General features: G+C 41.0%; 1 protein-coding gene across 3 annotated transcripts in view; it reads left to right on the forward strand.

Moving 5' to 3' along the window:
• rb1cc1 (RB1-inducible coiled-coil 1) overlaps window positions 1-16,518 on the forward strand; it is a 192,443-nt gene that overhangs the window by 29,359 nt on the left and 146,566 nt on the right. For all 3 annotated transcript variants that reach the window (XM_072254930.1, XM_072254939.1, XM_072254948.1), the window contains exons 3-6: window positions 1,405-1,531; window positions 1,951-2,121; window positions 6,000-6,202; window positions 14,446-14,866. In XM_072254930.1, coding sequence (XP_072111031.1) covers window positions 1,405-1,531; window positions 1,951-2,121; window positions 6,000-6,202; window positions 14,446-14,866 — 922 coding nt within the window. The remainder of the gene's footprint in view (window positions 1-1,404; window positions 1,532-1,950; window positions 2,122-5,999; window positions 6,203-14,445; window positions 14,867-16,518) is intronic.

Below are 16,518 nucleotides of genomic sequence, written 5' to 3' on the forward strand. Positions count from 1 at the left end.
TTTAAGATTAATTTAGTCATAGTCATACTTTATTGATCCCAGGGGAAATTGGTTTTTGTTACAGTTGCACCATAAATATTACATAGTAATAAAACCATAAATAATTAAATAGTAATAGGTAAATTATGCCAGGAAATGTCCAGGGCCAGCCTATTGGCTCAGGGTGTCTGACCCTCCAAGGGAGGAGTTGTAAAGTTTGATGGCCACAGGCAGGAATGACTTCCTATGATGCTCTGTGTGGCATCTCAGTGAAATGAGTCTCTGGCTGAATGTACTCCTGTGCCCAACCTGTACATTATGTAGTGGATGGGAGACGTTGTCCAAGATGGCATGCAACTTGGACAGCATCCTCTTTTCAGACACCACCGTCAGAGAGTCCAGTTCCATCCCCACAACATCACTGGCCTTACGAATGAGTTTGTTGATTCTGTTGGTGTCTGCTACCCTCAGCCTGCTGCCCCAGCACACAACAGCAAACATGATTGCACTGGCCACCACAGACTCGTAGAACATCCTCAGCATCGTCCAACAGATGTAAAAGGACCTCAGTCTCCTCAGGAAATAGAGATGGCCCTGACCCTCCTTGTAGACAGCCTCAGTGTTCTTTGACCAGTCCAGTTTATTGTTGATTCGTATCCCCAGGTATCTGTAATCCTCCACCATGTCCACACTGATCCCCTGGATAGAAACAGGGGTCACCGGTACCGTAGCTCTCCTCAGGTCTACCACCAACTCCTTAGTCTTTTCCACATTAAGCTGCAGATAATTCTGCTTACACCATCTGACAAAGTTTCCTACCGTAGCCCTGTACTCAACCTCGTCTCCCTTGCTGATGCATCCAACTATGGCAGAGTCATCAGAAAACTTCTGAAGATGATGTAACTTGAAAATTTGTAGCTTGCATTGTCATTTCAAAAAAGATGTTTTATTAATCTAGATGAAGCATTTTTAATTTTGCTTGTTTCAGTATTTACCATCAATTTATCTTCTGAAAGTTCTGCCACGGCGGCATTTTAGTTTCTTTAAAATAGGGAAGTTTTAGAATAATTTCATTGAAGCTTGAGCTGGAGTAATGATCATAATGTATATGACTTGCAACACCTTTTTTAGTATCTTTAAATTGCATGAGTTGCATTTTACTCTAATTGTATTAACCATTATTTCTGGTCATTAATATCTTTGAGTCTGAGATCCAGAAGAAGACTAGAGTAGACCTGACCTTGTATTTGGAGCCTGTTAGCCAGCTTGTATTCTCCCTTATAATTTTTGGAATGATGTTTAGGTTTTCTCATGACCTTCTATTGAGAAAGTTGAAAATTAATACATTACATAGTGTGCTTTTAATTGAAGTAGTGTAATGTAAATGGAGATATGTTGTTAAGTATGATAATTGTATAACTTCAGTGTTGCAGACCTTAAACATGCTATCCAGGCTAAATATAAGATTGCAACTCACCATCAAGTATTGGTTGTCAATGGAGGTGAATGCATGGTGGCAGATAGGCGTGTTTGTAGCTACAGTGCTGGAACGGTAAGTGACAGATTTGTACAGATAAATTAATCCTAAAGGTTTTTGTTAAGAACTCATTAATGTTTCAATGCATTTCTTAAAATAGAAAGTACCATTTTAAAAATTATCCAGTCTTTAATAATGCTAGCTTATGGCACTTTTCTTGCCTTTGCATTCTAAACTGCAGCTATATTTCAGAATTTAGAGCAGTAAACTTTGGATCCATGGACTGGTTTACATCTGAGATGTCACCTTTGTTTTTTCTGTAACTGATGTGCATTTGTTAAAAGCATAATGGCCTTAAAGGATCTTGCATGCTTTGAGAATAGAGGGGTGTTCTGATACTTATCACAAATAGCATTGTTGCCCAGTAGTAAGATGCTTTTGAACAAATTTGGGTATGTTTTAAACTTTGCTCTTTTAAAATTTATAAACTATAGGATACAAATCCCATTTTTCTATACAACAAAGAAATGATTCTGTGTGACCGTCCACCAACAATTCCCAAGACAACATTCTCTGCAGAAAATGAGATGGGATTGAAAGTGGAGGAATCTCTTATGATGCCAGCTGTCTTTCACACAGTAGCCTCTAGAACTCAACTTGCAGTGGTAAGATTCATGCATGTGTTGCTGACAGCTATTAAACTATCTTTCTTGATAACTAATATCTTCTAAGATGCCTGCTTGGACTGTAAATGGTCATAATTTGTTCTTGAAGTTAATGTTAACATACTGCTCTCCTTCTACTTTGACTCTTGTGCTTTCTTCATTATTGCCTAATTCTGAGCCTTTTCCCATAAACTTTACTACTGCATGTGGTTGTAGCCCTGTATAATTATTCTTGAAATGCACATTTGTAGTAATAACACTGAATGTTTCATCACCACAGTTTATTTTGATCTGCTTTTGTCTGATTGGTACATGTTTTGCAAGGTAATGTCATAACTGTTCCAGCATAATAATTATGGTTCCTAAGCATTTTAGGGAGGTGAATTGTCTCGCTCTCACAAAGATTAGTTGTAGTTTAGTCCTTTTCAACCTAAAGTCAGGCGTTTGGGGGAGGATTTAAACTGAATTAGCAAAGCATGGGAACCTACCTGCAGTAACCAGAGAGCAGGATAAAGCACACAAAGGATTGAAAGTGGCAGGGAGCACTGCAGTGCATTTATGGTCATCTTTTACTAGTCTAAGTGAGACTGTAAGAGTGACACCAGCTTAGACTATATATGCATAAATATGTAAAGTCTGGTGGGTATAGTCGGTGAGCTGAAGGAACAGGTTGCCACGTTGGAATATAATGTACGTTGATCGTCTGGATGACAGAACTGGTAGTATTCTGGCCAAGTTTGCAGCCAATTCTAAGATGGGTGTAGGAACAGGTAGTCTGCATGTGGACTTGAACAGGTTAGAAGAGTGGGCAAAGGAGTGGCAAATCGAACACAATATAGGAAAATGTACGGTTATGCATTTTGGTAAGAGGAATAAAGATGTAAACTTTTTAAATGGGAAAATTCAGAAATCAGAGGTGAAAAGGGAATGAATGGGTTTTATTGTCATCTATCTTACTGTATGTGATATGACATTTGTTTTGTGGTAGCAGTACGGTGCAAAGTATAGAAGTACTATAAATTACATAGTGCAAAAAGGAAAAGGAGTGTGCGAGGATCATTGATGAAGGAGAGATTGAATTGTTGTGTGTAGGTCCTCAGACTCCTGTACTGCTTCCCTGATGGTAATGAGAATAGAGCATGTGATGGATAGTAGGGATTCTTGGTGATGGATGCTACCCTTTGAGGTATTGGCTCTTACAATGTCCTTGAGAGTCTACAACCCTCTGCATCAGAGCCTCTCTACCAAGCTGTGATGCAACCAGAAAATGCTCTCGGCCACTTATCTAAATAAATTTGCAAGAGTATTTGCTGACATAGCAAATCTCATCAAACTCCTAATGAAGTAGAGATATTGGGATGCGGCCTTCATAATTGTATCAATTTTTTCCGCCCGGGATTGATCCCCTGAGATGTTGACACCCAGGAAATTGGAAATACAATTGCAGTTAACATGAAAGGTCACCTAAAAATCTTCTATAAATGACTAGTAAGCAGGTAATAAAAAAAGATGCAAGCAATTCAGGATAAATATGGTGATCAGATATAGTTCTTGCTCTGGTTCAAACAACACATATGATCTTGGCTGAAAGTTTATTTCGACACAATGGCATTCTAGTTGGACAACAGGCTTTTGAGATGTGCATTAGATCAAAGCCTTCTGGAGTTTAGGTGAATGGTGGATGTACTCTTGTAATACAGAATTTGTCCTTCACATGGTAAAAAAACAGATGAATTGTCATTGATATTATAGACTGCAAAACAGTTTCTGCTTTTCAAATCTATTAATGTAAAACACTTTTTTATGTTGTGTTCTTGAAAACTTACTAATTATTATTGGAAGCATGAGGCTGAATTTGCCAAGATGTTCCAGATTAGGTCAGTGATTTGTCATTATTGGTTTTTTTTTGATAAGATCATAGAACATGCAACATAGAATATAGAAACGTGTTAGGCCTTCATCCAGTGATCTTTTAGATTTAGATTATGAGAACACTCAGTCCTCTTTTATTGTCATTTAGAAATGCATACATGCATTAAGAAATGATACAATGTTTCTCTGGAGTGATATCACAGAAAACAAGACAGACCAAAGACTAACACTGACAAAACCACATAATTATAACATATGGTTACAGCAGTGCAAAGCAATACCACAATTTGATAAAGAACAGACCATAGGCACAGTAAAAAAAAAAGTTCTCAAAGTTCCAAGTCAATTGACTCCCGAGTCCCCGATAGCAGGCGGCAAAAGAGAGAAACTCTCTTCCATAAACCTCCAGGCACCATCAACCTGCCGATACCTTGGAAGCAGTCGACCCCAGCCGACCCTGAGTCCATCCGTCCGAAAACTCCAAGCTTCCGAGCAGCCTCTGCGATACAGCCTCCCGAGCGCCATCCTCTGCCGAACGCCTTCGACCTCTCCCCGGCCGCTGAAACATGCAAAGCTGAGGATTTCAAGGCCTTCAGCTCCAGAGATTCCGGTTACCACACAGTAGCAGCGGTAGCAAAGCAGTCACTTCAGAAGTTTTCCACATGTTCCACTGTGCTCTCATGTCTGTCTCCATCAAATCAGGATTGTGCACAGTCCCCTACTTTTTTTAAAAAAAAAAGTAACAAATTCATTACCGAAGTGACCGTGCGCACTGTCGTCACGCTGCCATCTTCTCCCCCCTCCCGGAAGATCTTGTGCTGATTAATGGAAAGCTACTCCATGATCAATTTAACTTCTTCTTTCTATATAGCCCATATCCCTCCATTTTTATTACATTATTTATCTATCTAAGAATCTTTTAAATGTGGTTATTGTATTAGCCTCTACCACCATTCCTGACAATGTATTCCAGCTACATATCGCTCTCTGTAGTTTTTTAGAAAAAAAAAACACCTACATCTAATATCTCCCCTGAAGTTTACTCCACGCACCTTAAACAAGAATCCTGTTGGTATTGACCATTGCTGCCCTAAGAAAACAATATTGTATGAAATCTTTGAGGTACATGTAATGTCAGAGAAATGTATGCAATATACATCCAAAAATTCTTTTTCTTCGCAAACATCCACAAAAACAGAGTACCCCAAAGAATGAATGACAGTCAAACATGAAAACCCCAAAGCCCCCCTCCCCCCCTCCAAGCTTCCCTTTCCCATGCACAAGCAGCAGCAAGGCAATGATCCCCCCACCTCCACCAGCAAAGATGCATCTGCGCCCTCCACCGAGTACTCAAGCTTGAAGCTAGTATCAATAAAGACACAGACTTGCAGTACCCAAAAACTACTCGTTCACCCAGTAATTCGACATACCACTGGCTCTTTTTCTCCCTAATAAAGGAAAAAAGGGTTGTCCCTGTTTCACAGTGAGAGAGGAGACATAGCAAACAAGAGTGAGAGAGGAGACATAGCAAACAACTCACTGATTTATGATGTTTAAAAGTCTGTTGTGTCGCTTTTTCTGAGCTCTGCACCCAGAGAGTCAGCCCCAGAAAGATGCAGCTCTCAGAACATGCAACCACCAGAACTGACGCGCTGCTCCCAATGTTCCATGTTCTCCCGTGACGCTTCAGTCAGGGGCACTGGACCAGAATCAATACATCTCCAGAGCTGCAAAAATCCGGCACCCTGAAGATGCGATTGCCTTCCAGGCTGAGTCCTTCGGATATCAAAAAGCAGCCAGTCGTGAGGTCCCATTCCTGCAAATAACCGGAGTCAAAGTGTAACTCCAGGTCAGAGTCTTCAAAAAAAACCTTGAAAAGGAAAAAAACAAGAAATGTCAGAGTTGTTGCCAAAGATGCAAGCAAAGGAATCGCTGTTTTGTACCATCTTGACTTCGCTCTGCCCCTCCTTTGCCATTTGTAATTTTTGTTTTGTTTTCTTTGGTAGGAGATGTACGAAGTTGCAAAGAAGCTGTGCTCATTCTGTGAAAGACTGGTCCATGATGAACACCTCCAGCATCAAGGTTGGGCTGCCATTATGGCCAATTTGGAAGACTGTACGCATTCTTTTCAAAGGCTGCTAACGAAGTTTGAAAATGCATACAGCAATTATGAACATTCTGTGGAAGATATTAAGCAAAAACTCACAAAGTAAGTTTGGGTGAATGTTTTAATTTCCACAATAAATAGTGTTGGATCTTGTATTTGTTTCTTTGGGAACACTAAGGTTTAGTACATGTGAAAATCCTTCATTTATAATATTTGGGTGTATAGGGGGTGTACTACTACTGTCGCTTTTGCAGATTGTTTTGTTTTGTTGCATTCCATTAATTCTCTTGGGGGAGAATAGCCATTTTTTTTCCAGAAGCTGTTGCAACATAAGTAACTGTTTGAACACTGAGTATCGTATAAGCCAAGCAATTTCTTTGTATGAATCCTTAAGTTCTTTTCCCCACTGTCTCCTCTGTCTATTCTATTGCTGCCAGCCGACTGTGAGTGAAAATTTTGTGTATCTCTAGCTCAGCTGAGAATAAAAACTCAATTTTTTGATTGATTCTGGGATGCAGAATAAGTTGAACTATTTATGAATGGCCAATACTGTGCATACGCTTTTTATGTTGTGCAGAATCAGTTAAGTGTTACACTTGCATTGTTTATGATCTAACGGTTGACATATTGTAGCATTCCGCTGATATTTATGTCTTTGGGCACTTGGAGTAATTGGGATTCACTAATCTCTACAAATGAAGCAAGAAAAGTACTGTTGAAGTATTTTAAAAAAACTTCTGTGTTGTAAATCCAATACAGGTGTCCCCTGCTTTTCGAACGTTTGCTTTACGAAACCTCACTGTTACGAAAGATCTACATTAGTACCCTGTTTTCGCTTTCTGAAGGTGTTTTCACTGTTACGAAGAAAGGCAGCACGCACCCCGAGCAGCTGCTCTCCCCCGGATTCGGAACAGCATTGCTTAAACACGTTGCATTGAGCAGTCATTTGCAAGATAAGTTCTAAGGTGTCGGAAAAGCCTGAAAGAGCTTGTAAGGGTGTTACACTTAGCGTAAAACTAGACATAATTAAGAGTTTTGATCGTGGTGAACGAAGCAAGGACAAAGTGAGTTTGGCTTGTGGAAGCTGACGAAGATGATGTTGAAGAGGTTTTGGCATCCCATGACCAAGAACTGATAGATGAAGAGCTGATGCAATTGGAAGAGAAAAGGATAAGAATCGAAACTGAATGCGGTAGTGAAAGTGAAGTCGTCCAGGAACTGAACGTGAGGCAACTGCGTGTGATTTTCTCTGCAATGATAAAGTAGGACTTTAATTTTGAAAGGGTACGTAGGTTTAGGGGATATTTGCAAGATGGGTCGAGTTCTTACAAAGAACTGTATGATATAAAAATGCTCGAGGCTCAGCAGTCAAGCAAGCTTTCCACATCAGCCACAGCAGATGACGAACTTCGACCTTCGACACCTAGGCAGGCAGTCATAGGAGAAGATGAGCTGCCTGCCCTGATCGACGATGAGATGACACCCCAGTGTCCCACCACCCCAACCCCCGGGCCCCGGACAGATGCTGTACCGATTTGCGGAGAATGCAGCGGTAGCCGGGGGGCACACAGCACATCTTTAAGAAAAAAGCCAAAATAAACATGCTAATTAATTAGGTGCCGCCTAGCACGTAATTGTCGGCCCAGATCAGTGCCGATGCAATCGCCTCTGATCTGCGCCAACATTTACGTGCCGGGCAGCACCTAATTAATTTATATGGGATAATTTTGTGAGCGTTCGCAGACCCAGAAATAACCTACCAAATCATGCCAAATAACACATAAAACCTAAAATAACAGTAACAAATAGTAAAAGCAGGAATGATATGATAAATACACAGCCTGTATAAAGTAGAAATACTTCTCTACAATGATCGCCTGTACAGATCTCCGTAGCGAAAATCTCACGCAAGCGCTGTTGGCATAAACATGCTCTCCAGTAACCTTTAAACTATGAAGCTGCCAGCCTTCTCCTTCCCACTCTCCCCGCACCTTTATAGGGCCTCTGCCCCTTCCCTCGGTCGACGTTTCGGGCCGGAACTCTTCGTCAGGACCATAGAGGGAAGGGGCAGAGGCCCTATAAAGGTGGGGGGAGAGTGGGAAGGAGAAGGCTGGTAGGTTCCAGGTGAAAAACCGGTAAGGGGAAAGATAGAGGTGTGGGGGAGGGGAAGCAGGGAGGGGATAGGCAGGAAAGGTGAGGAAGGAATAGGGGAAAACACAGTGGGTAGTGGAAGGAGGCAGAACCATGAGGGAGGTGATAGGCAGCTGGGGGAGGGGCAGAGTGAAATAGGGAATGAGAAAGGGAGGGGGAGGGAATTACCGGAAGCTGGAGAATTCTATGTTCATACCAAGGGGCTGGAGACTACCTAGACGGTATATGAGGTGTTGCTCCTCCAACCTGAGTTTAGCCTCATCATGGCAGTAGAGGAGGCCATGTATGGACATAGCTGAATGGGAGTGGGAAGCAGAGTTGAAGTGGGTGGCTACTGGGAGATCCTATCTGTTGTGGCAGACGGAGTGGAGGTGCTCGACGAAGCGGTCCCCCAATCTGCGTCAGGTTTCACCGATGTAGAGGAGACTGCACCGGGAGCACCGGATGCAATAGATGACCCCAACAGACTCACAAGTGAAGTGTTGCCTCACTTGGAAGGACTGTTTGGGGCCCTGAATGGTGGCAAGTCTTGCCTGCCTGTTGCCTACATCCTTTCTTGAACAGTGACATGACATTCGCCATCTACCAATCCCCCGGGACCTGCCCGGAGTCCAGAGAATTTTGGTAGTCCATCACTGAACTCTCTACTGTAACTTCTGCCAATTCTTTCAGTACCCTGGGATGCATTCCATCAGGACCAGGGCCTTGTCTATCTTCAGGCCCACAAGTTTGCTCAGCACTTCCTCTTTCGTGATGGCTATAGTATTGAGGTCTCACTTTCCATCGCATCCATAACAGCTCTCTTCGGCATGTTAGATAGGTCCTACACCGTGAAGACCGACACAACATAGTCATTCAAAGCCTTGGCCATTTCCTATTACCCAATATCAATTCCCCCTTCTCATTCTCCAAAGGACCTACATTCACTTTAGCCACCCTTTTCCGCTTTATATAATCATAAAAGCTTTTACTACCCATGATTCTTTTGTGCGAGTTTATTGTCATATTTAATTTCCCTTCTTTATTGCTTGCTTAGTGGTACCTACTTGCTTTTTAAGGTTTTCTCAATCTTCCAGTTTCCCACTACTGTCAAGTACCGCATGACGGGAATAAAGAACCAGCAGAAATAGAAAACACTTTGGAGTCCAGTATTGCTATTAACTAGTAATATTTATTAGTAACTACGCAATACAGTAATATAAATGTAGATAAATCAAACAGGTTAGCAATGATTATATATAAGCAAGTAATTAGTAAGTGTGGAAATATATGAAAGTCAAGCTTTTTTCAATCTAGGGGTAAAAAGATACCGTCTTACGATGATGAATAAAGTTCAGTTCAGTTCGTGGTGTTGAGTTGAGTAGTGATGGAGAGAGACAGGGGGAGAGATTTGAGTCTTCAGTTGAGCTGACGCTGTCGATCTTCTTGTTGTCCTCCGAAATCCTTTAAAAGTCACTGACTCTGACCACAACAGAGGGGACCGGTTTTCTGTGGTGGTGCTATTACCCAGGCAAGGGTGGACACATGGACAACTCCCCACCGGTCACTGTCTTTTCTCACTGCAAGAGCGATTGATCGATCCTCCAAAAACTCACTTTTTCCTGTGGGCACACAAAACTCATCCAGTGTCCAAAACATGTGTCTGAGGTCTATATCATCTGACCTATTTATCTCACTGTACTGGATACCAGCTGTCATTCAAATAACTCCTTCTTCCTTTGTGTAAGAAATGTACAAGCAGGCAAATATCCTTGAAGAAAGTATAAACAACCTGTGAGCAGTCTTCATGTCTCTCTGTCTCTCTGTCTCTCAAAAGTTGTTGGTGTTAAATAACTCTCTCTGTCTTTTCAAAAGCACAGTTAATAGGGGTAAACAAGCACAGTTCATAGGGGTAATTCAGGACCCCGTCGCACTACTCTTGGTGACTTCGTATGCACGAGCTTTTAGTTTGATGCCTTCTTTTATTTCCTTAGTTATCCAAGACTGGCTCTCCCCACCCTTACTGTCCTTGCTTTTAACTGGAATATAATTTTATTGAGCACCGTGAAAAATCTCTTTCAAGGTCTTCCACAGTTCCTCAGCTGTCCCACCCTGTGCTCTCAGCCTGTGTTTCCAGTCTACACTAGCCAAATCCTCCTCCATCCCATTGTAGTCTCCATTGTTTAAGCATAATACACTGGTATTAGGTTGAACTATTGCACCCTCCATTTGTATGAGAAATTCAGTCATACTGTGATCACTCTTTAGAGGATCCCTAACTACAAGATTACTAATTTTTGCTGTCTCATTGCACAGGACCAGATCTAAGATGGCACATTCCCTTGTAGGTTCAGTAACATGCTGTTCAAGAAAGCCACACGGATGCATTCTATGAAGTCCTCCTCAAGACTGCCTCGACCAACTTGATTCACTCAATCTATGTGCATGTTCAAGTCCCCACGATAACTGCTGTTCCATCCTTACATGCCTCAGATATTTCTCTGTTTATTGCCCGTGCCACTATAATGTTATTATTTGGTGGCCGATAGACAACTCCCACCAGTGAATCTTTTTTTCCCTTTATTATTCTGAATTTCTACCCAAATGGATTCAACATTTTGCACCTTAGATCTTGTATCATCTCTCATGATGACCCCGATCTCATCTTTAATTAAGAGCGCTACCCCACCTTCCTTGCCTTCCTGCCTATCCTTCCATATTACCTGATATCCTTGGATATTTAATTTCCAATCCTCTCCACCCTGCAACCAGGTCTCTGTAATGGCCACTAAATCATACCTTATTGTACTGATTTGTACTAATCTGTGCTTTGTAATGCATGAAAATGCCTGAAGCAGGCCTCTCATGGTCTTGAGTTGACGTTCCCTCCCCAGAGCCACAAGTTCACTGACCTTGTTTCGACTACTATGGGCATTCAACTAAAGTGCCCTTGCACTCATTGTGCTTTTAAAATTTTGTAATCTTTTACCCTTTTGCACTTGACTTTTCTTCACTCCACTCTTACTTTTCACTTTTATTTTTTCTTTATCTTTCTCCACACTTTTCTTTTTTACTTTATCCATACTTCTCCAATCTGTTGAACCCACCCTCTACTATTTAGTTTAAAGCCCTATCCACAGCCCTAGTTATGCAATTTGCTGGGATCCAGGTTCCATCACAGTTCAGGTGGAGCCCATCCTATAGGTACAGCTGCCTCCTTCCCAATACTAGTGCCAATTTCTCATGAATTCAAGCCCACTTCTCCCACACCAATCCATGAACCACGCATTTAACTCTCTAATCTTCTTGACCTTATACCATTTTGCATGTGGTTTAGGTAGTAATCCAGAGATTACCAACTTTTTGGTTCTGCTTTTTAATTTGGTTCTTAGCTACTCAAATTCCTTCAGCAGAACTTCTTTCCTCGTTCTACCTATGTTGTTGGTACCCACAAGGACCATGACAACTAGATCTTTCCCCTCCCTCTGCAGGTCAGATAAGATGTCCTGAAGCTGGGCACCAGGCAGGCAACAAAGCCTTCGGGATGCTCTATCCTCGCGACAGTGAACTCTGTCTATTCCCCTGACTATACTATCCTCAATTACCACTACATTTTTCATCTTTCCCCCCTCCTGAGTGGCTCCCTGAGCTATGGTGCTACAGTTAGGTTGCTCATCCTTTCTTCAGCCTCCACTGTCGCTATTTTGTCTTATAATTTCTTTCTGAGAAAGGCATTGCAGACACATTGTTGGACTATAATAGTCAAGGAATTGAATATTATTTGTTCTATCCCTTCATTGATTCTATCATGGTTATTATTCTATTATGGATTTATTGAATATGTCCATAAGAAAATGAAGCTCAGGGTTGTATACGATGATACATATGTACATTGAAAATAAATTTACTTTGAACATTACCCAAAATTTTGCTACACAATTTACTTGCTAAATATTTTGATTTATCTTGCAAATAGTAATTTTTTTTTAACCTAACCTCAGGTATAGCAGAATAAGTTGGAACTGATGTAAGAAAGAACATGTACCAGGGGAGCAAGTGGAAGTTTGGGATTGATGGGACGGCTTTGAGAATTAGCATAGGCTCAGTGGATTGAATATCCTCTTGTATCATGAGAACACAATGTTTCCAAATGCTGTTTTTTTTTACTGAGCTATTGTGTTTATAATTTGCATCAGGGTGCATTTGAGTTTTCTATTTATAATTCTATAATTACATTCTCGGAAACAGTGGATAGAGCTCACTGTTTCTATGAAAATGCCCACCTTCCTTCCAATGAATGAATTGTAATGTGGTTACTAATCAGAGGTTAATGTAATGTGAAGTATATCATGATAAGCATGAACTTAGGAATGTGATGCATGTATAGAAAAGAAAAACATCTGATGGGAACTGGAATTTAATCTTAAGGCTGGTTATTGTTTACTCTCTTATCATCCCTACCTGAAATTGTCTCTGTCTCTGTCTCTCTCTCTCTCTGTCTTTCTCACCGCCAATCAACCAGCCAATGTATTATGTAACACTCAGATATTTAAAGGTTACCAATTGCATTTTCTATTATTCCACAATACTTCATCAAGTATTATCAATACTTATATCCAACTGTGCAATACCTGGTCATAAGTGGTGATAATTTAGATTTAGTCATCCATTGTAAAAAAAAAAATAATGTTTAGTTTTCACACTAGATGGCACTGCTATGTCTTCTAAATTGCCCATATCACATTAACTGACCTACAAGGGACTGTTTTCAAAGTTGTTTATGGCAGTCAGTCATGCTTGAAATTATCATTTGGCCCTCAGTTTGAGGCTAAATCCTTCATATACACATAAGATTCTGCATTTGCTGGATACCCAGAGCAAAAGAGAAAATGCTGACGGAACTCAGCCGTTCAGGCAGCATCAATGGAAGGGAATAAACAATTGACATTTTGGGCTGAGGCCTTTCACCAAGACTGGAAAAGAAGGGGGAAGAAGCCAGAAGAAGAAGGTAAGTTAAGAAGTACAAGCTGGCAGATGATAGATGAAGCCAGATTGGAAGCTACCAACCTGACAGCATGAACATTGATTTCTCTAACTTGAGTAATTTATCCTCCCTCCCCTTCTCTCTTTTCCATTTCCCATTCTGGTTCTCCCTCTTAAACCATTTCCTCACCTCCCACTGCTGCCACTCCTCTCTCCTTTTTTTCCCCATGATCCACTTTCTTATCAGATTCTTTCTTCTTTAGCGCTGTTCCTTTTTTGCCAATCCGCTCCCAGTTTATTCAACCCCTCCCTCATTTACTGACCTTGTGTAGCTTCACCCATCATCTGCCAGCTTGTACTCCTTCCCCTACCCGCACCTTATAATCCTGGCTTCTTCCACCACCTTTTCCAGCCCTGATGAAGAGTCTTGACCCAAAATGTCAACTGTTTATTTCCCTCCATAGATTCTGCCTGATCTGCTGAGTACCTTCAGCATTTTATATGTTGCATCTTCATATTCTTTGATTTTGTTTTGTTAATCTTTTCTGTCAGACTGATGTTCTCATCATTTGTTTCCATAGGGTTGCTGCACTTGTATTTGTCCTGTGTCTGGCAGTAAAATAATTAATGAATATAGTTGGTATTGGTTATACAAGTTTTCCTTTTTGTTGTTAGTGAATCAGGATTTTGCTATTTTTGGGTGTAAAACTTAAAGATTGCTTCTACTTCGAGTGAATAATTTTTGGGAAACTGCATAAGATACTTAGAATACTGTGATTAAATATTTTGTAAAAATATAAATTGTAAAATTTTAAAATAAATCTCAAAGCTGATAGCCATAATCTGTTAAAACTAAGTATTGGTACTATTTTAATTGAAAGGAAAAACATAGAAACCCACAAAATTATGGCATTTGTACATGTGCACAATCATGGGAGCAACTCTGATGCATGTCCTAATGCAATGTATTCTTCAAAATGCTGACCAAAGTTCTAGCTTGGCAAGTTGTTCTACAAACTGGCAGAAACTCCTGCATTTTGAATGTTAGCTGAAGTGGCATGTGTCTTCAGAACCTATTTAATATTTATGATTTAATGTTTGATCTTTGCTATCTGTTTTGGGGGGGGGCAGGGGGAGTGAAGAGTGACATTGTATATGTTCCAGGCTGATTAGTGATGTTCTATTCAGTTACTTCAAGTTGTATTAATGTGTTTTCTTTATTTTGAATCAAGTTTAGGCACAGCTGTCTCAGTTATGGCTAAAATGCCACTGTTGGAATGCCTGACCAGGCATAGTTACCGTGAGTGTCAGGAAAGACTCAAGTTCCCTGCAGAAAGTGAAAGTGTTGAAGAAGAGCTGGATGACAAGTCCAACAATTCAGTACTATGTTCTGTTAAACCTGCAGTTTGCAGGAAGTCGCCCTCCAGTTCTGTGTCATGTGGACATTCTGCACAGGATAGTGTTCTGCAAGAAGAGAAAGACATTGAGAACAGCATGGGAAGCACTCAGAGGACCATAGTAGAAAATGAATTAAATGAAGAAATGAATGACCAAGCTTTCTTTAATGTCTCCTTACTGGACTGGATTAATGTACAAGACAGACCAAACGATGTGGAATCACTAGTCAGGAAGTGCTTTGATTCAATGAACCGAGTAAGTGAGATTTGAAATTGAGAAGAATATTGTTTGAGAATTGTAATACAGGATATTATAAATGGGTGTATATTCAAGTTATGATTTAGGGTTCCCAACCCGGGCTTCACGGACCCCTCGGTTAATGGTAGGAGTCTGTGGCATAAAAAAAGGTTGGGAACTCCTGCTTTAAAGTGAAATACAGCTTCTTAAACATGTCTAACCCATCTGGTGTTATGAAGATGAACAGAAACTGCATTTCTTAGATTATCTATTTGCAATGAGTTGATTTTTCTTTAGAAGTTTAATTTTCTTTGGTCCTTTACACTCCCCCTTTCTTGGTTTTGCCCTAAGGGAGCAAATTCTGGTGTTCTCCTTTTGTTTTGAATTTGATAATACCTCATGAAACTATGCTAACTATAGAACATAAAACAGTATAGCAAAGGAAATGGCCTTTTGTTGCATGATGTTGTGCTGAAATAATTAAACTAATGACACCTAATCCCTGCTGCCAAGACATGGTCCATATCTCATCATTCTTTGCATATTCATATACCTTGAGGCCCTCCGTTGATTGGACTTGACCATGGATGTTGCATTCCAACTGTCGACATAATATGCAAGTCAATATGCAAACCAGGGCAGTGCAATATAGAGAGGAAGCTGTTGCTCATGTAGCAGGCGTTCCCTCTCCACGTAGCTGATGAATCCAAAGGAATGCCCTTGCAGCTGCAGATTTTTCTTGGCGTTTACCCCTGAAGCCTTCCCTAAGAGCGGGTAGTCCTCTTTTATTGTCATTTAGTAATGAATGCATTAAGAAATGATACAATATTTGGTACAGTCACAAAGCAGCAGAGGTTTGAGATTAGAGTTTACCTTTCCTTAGAAGAGCTGCCAACCACTGCTTTTATGACCCATCTGCATGAAGGCACTAGTTTTAAGGCACTTGTAACCTGCTGTTGCCTCTTCTCCTTTCAGTAGAAATGGTTCCCTTGGGCTTAGTAGCTAAGCCACATGCCACTTGTGGAGGCCAGGAGCTAAACTTGGCTATTTGGATGCATGCCATTAGGACCATTTAATAGGTAGTGGGAGCTTATCCCCAATACCACCCCGGTTGTAATTACCTTAAGACCATAAGCTGTAGGTGCAGTATTAGGCAATTCAGCCTATCGAGTCTGCTCACTTTTCTATCATGGCTGATCTCGAATCCCACTCTCATCCATCTGCCTTCTCACCATATTTTTTGATGCCCTGACCGAGCAGGGAACGATCAATTTCCGCCTTAAATATACAAATTGAATTGCCTCAGCTGCAGTCTGTGGCTGAGTATTCCACAGATTTGCTGCACTCTGGCTAAAAAAATTCCTCTTTACCTCTGTTTTAAAGGGTCGCTCCTTAATTTTGAGGCTGTACCCTCTAGTTCTGGATACCCCCACCATAGGAAACATCCTCTCCATATCCACCCTAGCTAGTCCTTCCAACATCCAGTAGGTTTCAATGAGATCTCCCTGCATTCTTCTGAATTCCAGTGAGTACAGGCCCAAAGCTGCCAAATGCCAATCATTTCCAGAATCATCTTTGTGAACCTCCTCTGGACTCTCTCCAATGACAACACATCCTGTCTGAGATATGGGGCCCAAAACTGTTGACAATATTCCCAAGTGTGGCCTGAC

This window comes from Mobula birostris, chromosome 1 (assembly GCF_030028105.1).
Source record: "Mobula birostris isolate sMobBir1 chromosome 1, sMobBir1.hap1, whole genome shotgun sequence".
In the NCBI taxonomy this organism is placed as follows: domain Eukaryota; kingdom Metazoa; phylum Chordata; class Chondrichthyes; order Myliobatiformes; family Myliobatidae; genus Mobula; species Mobula birostris.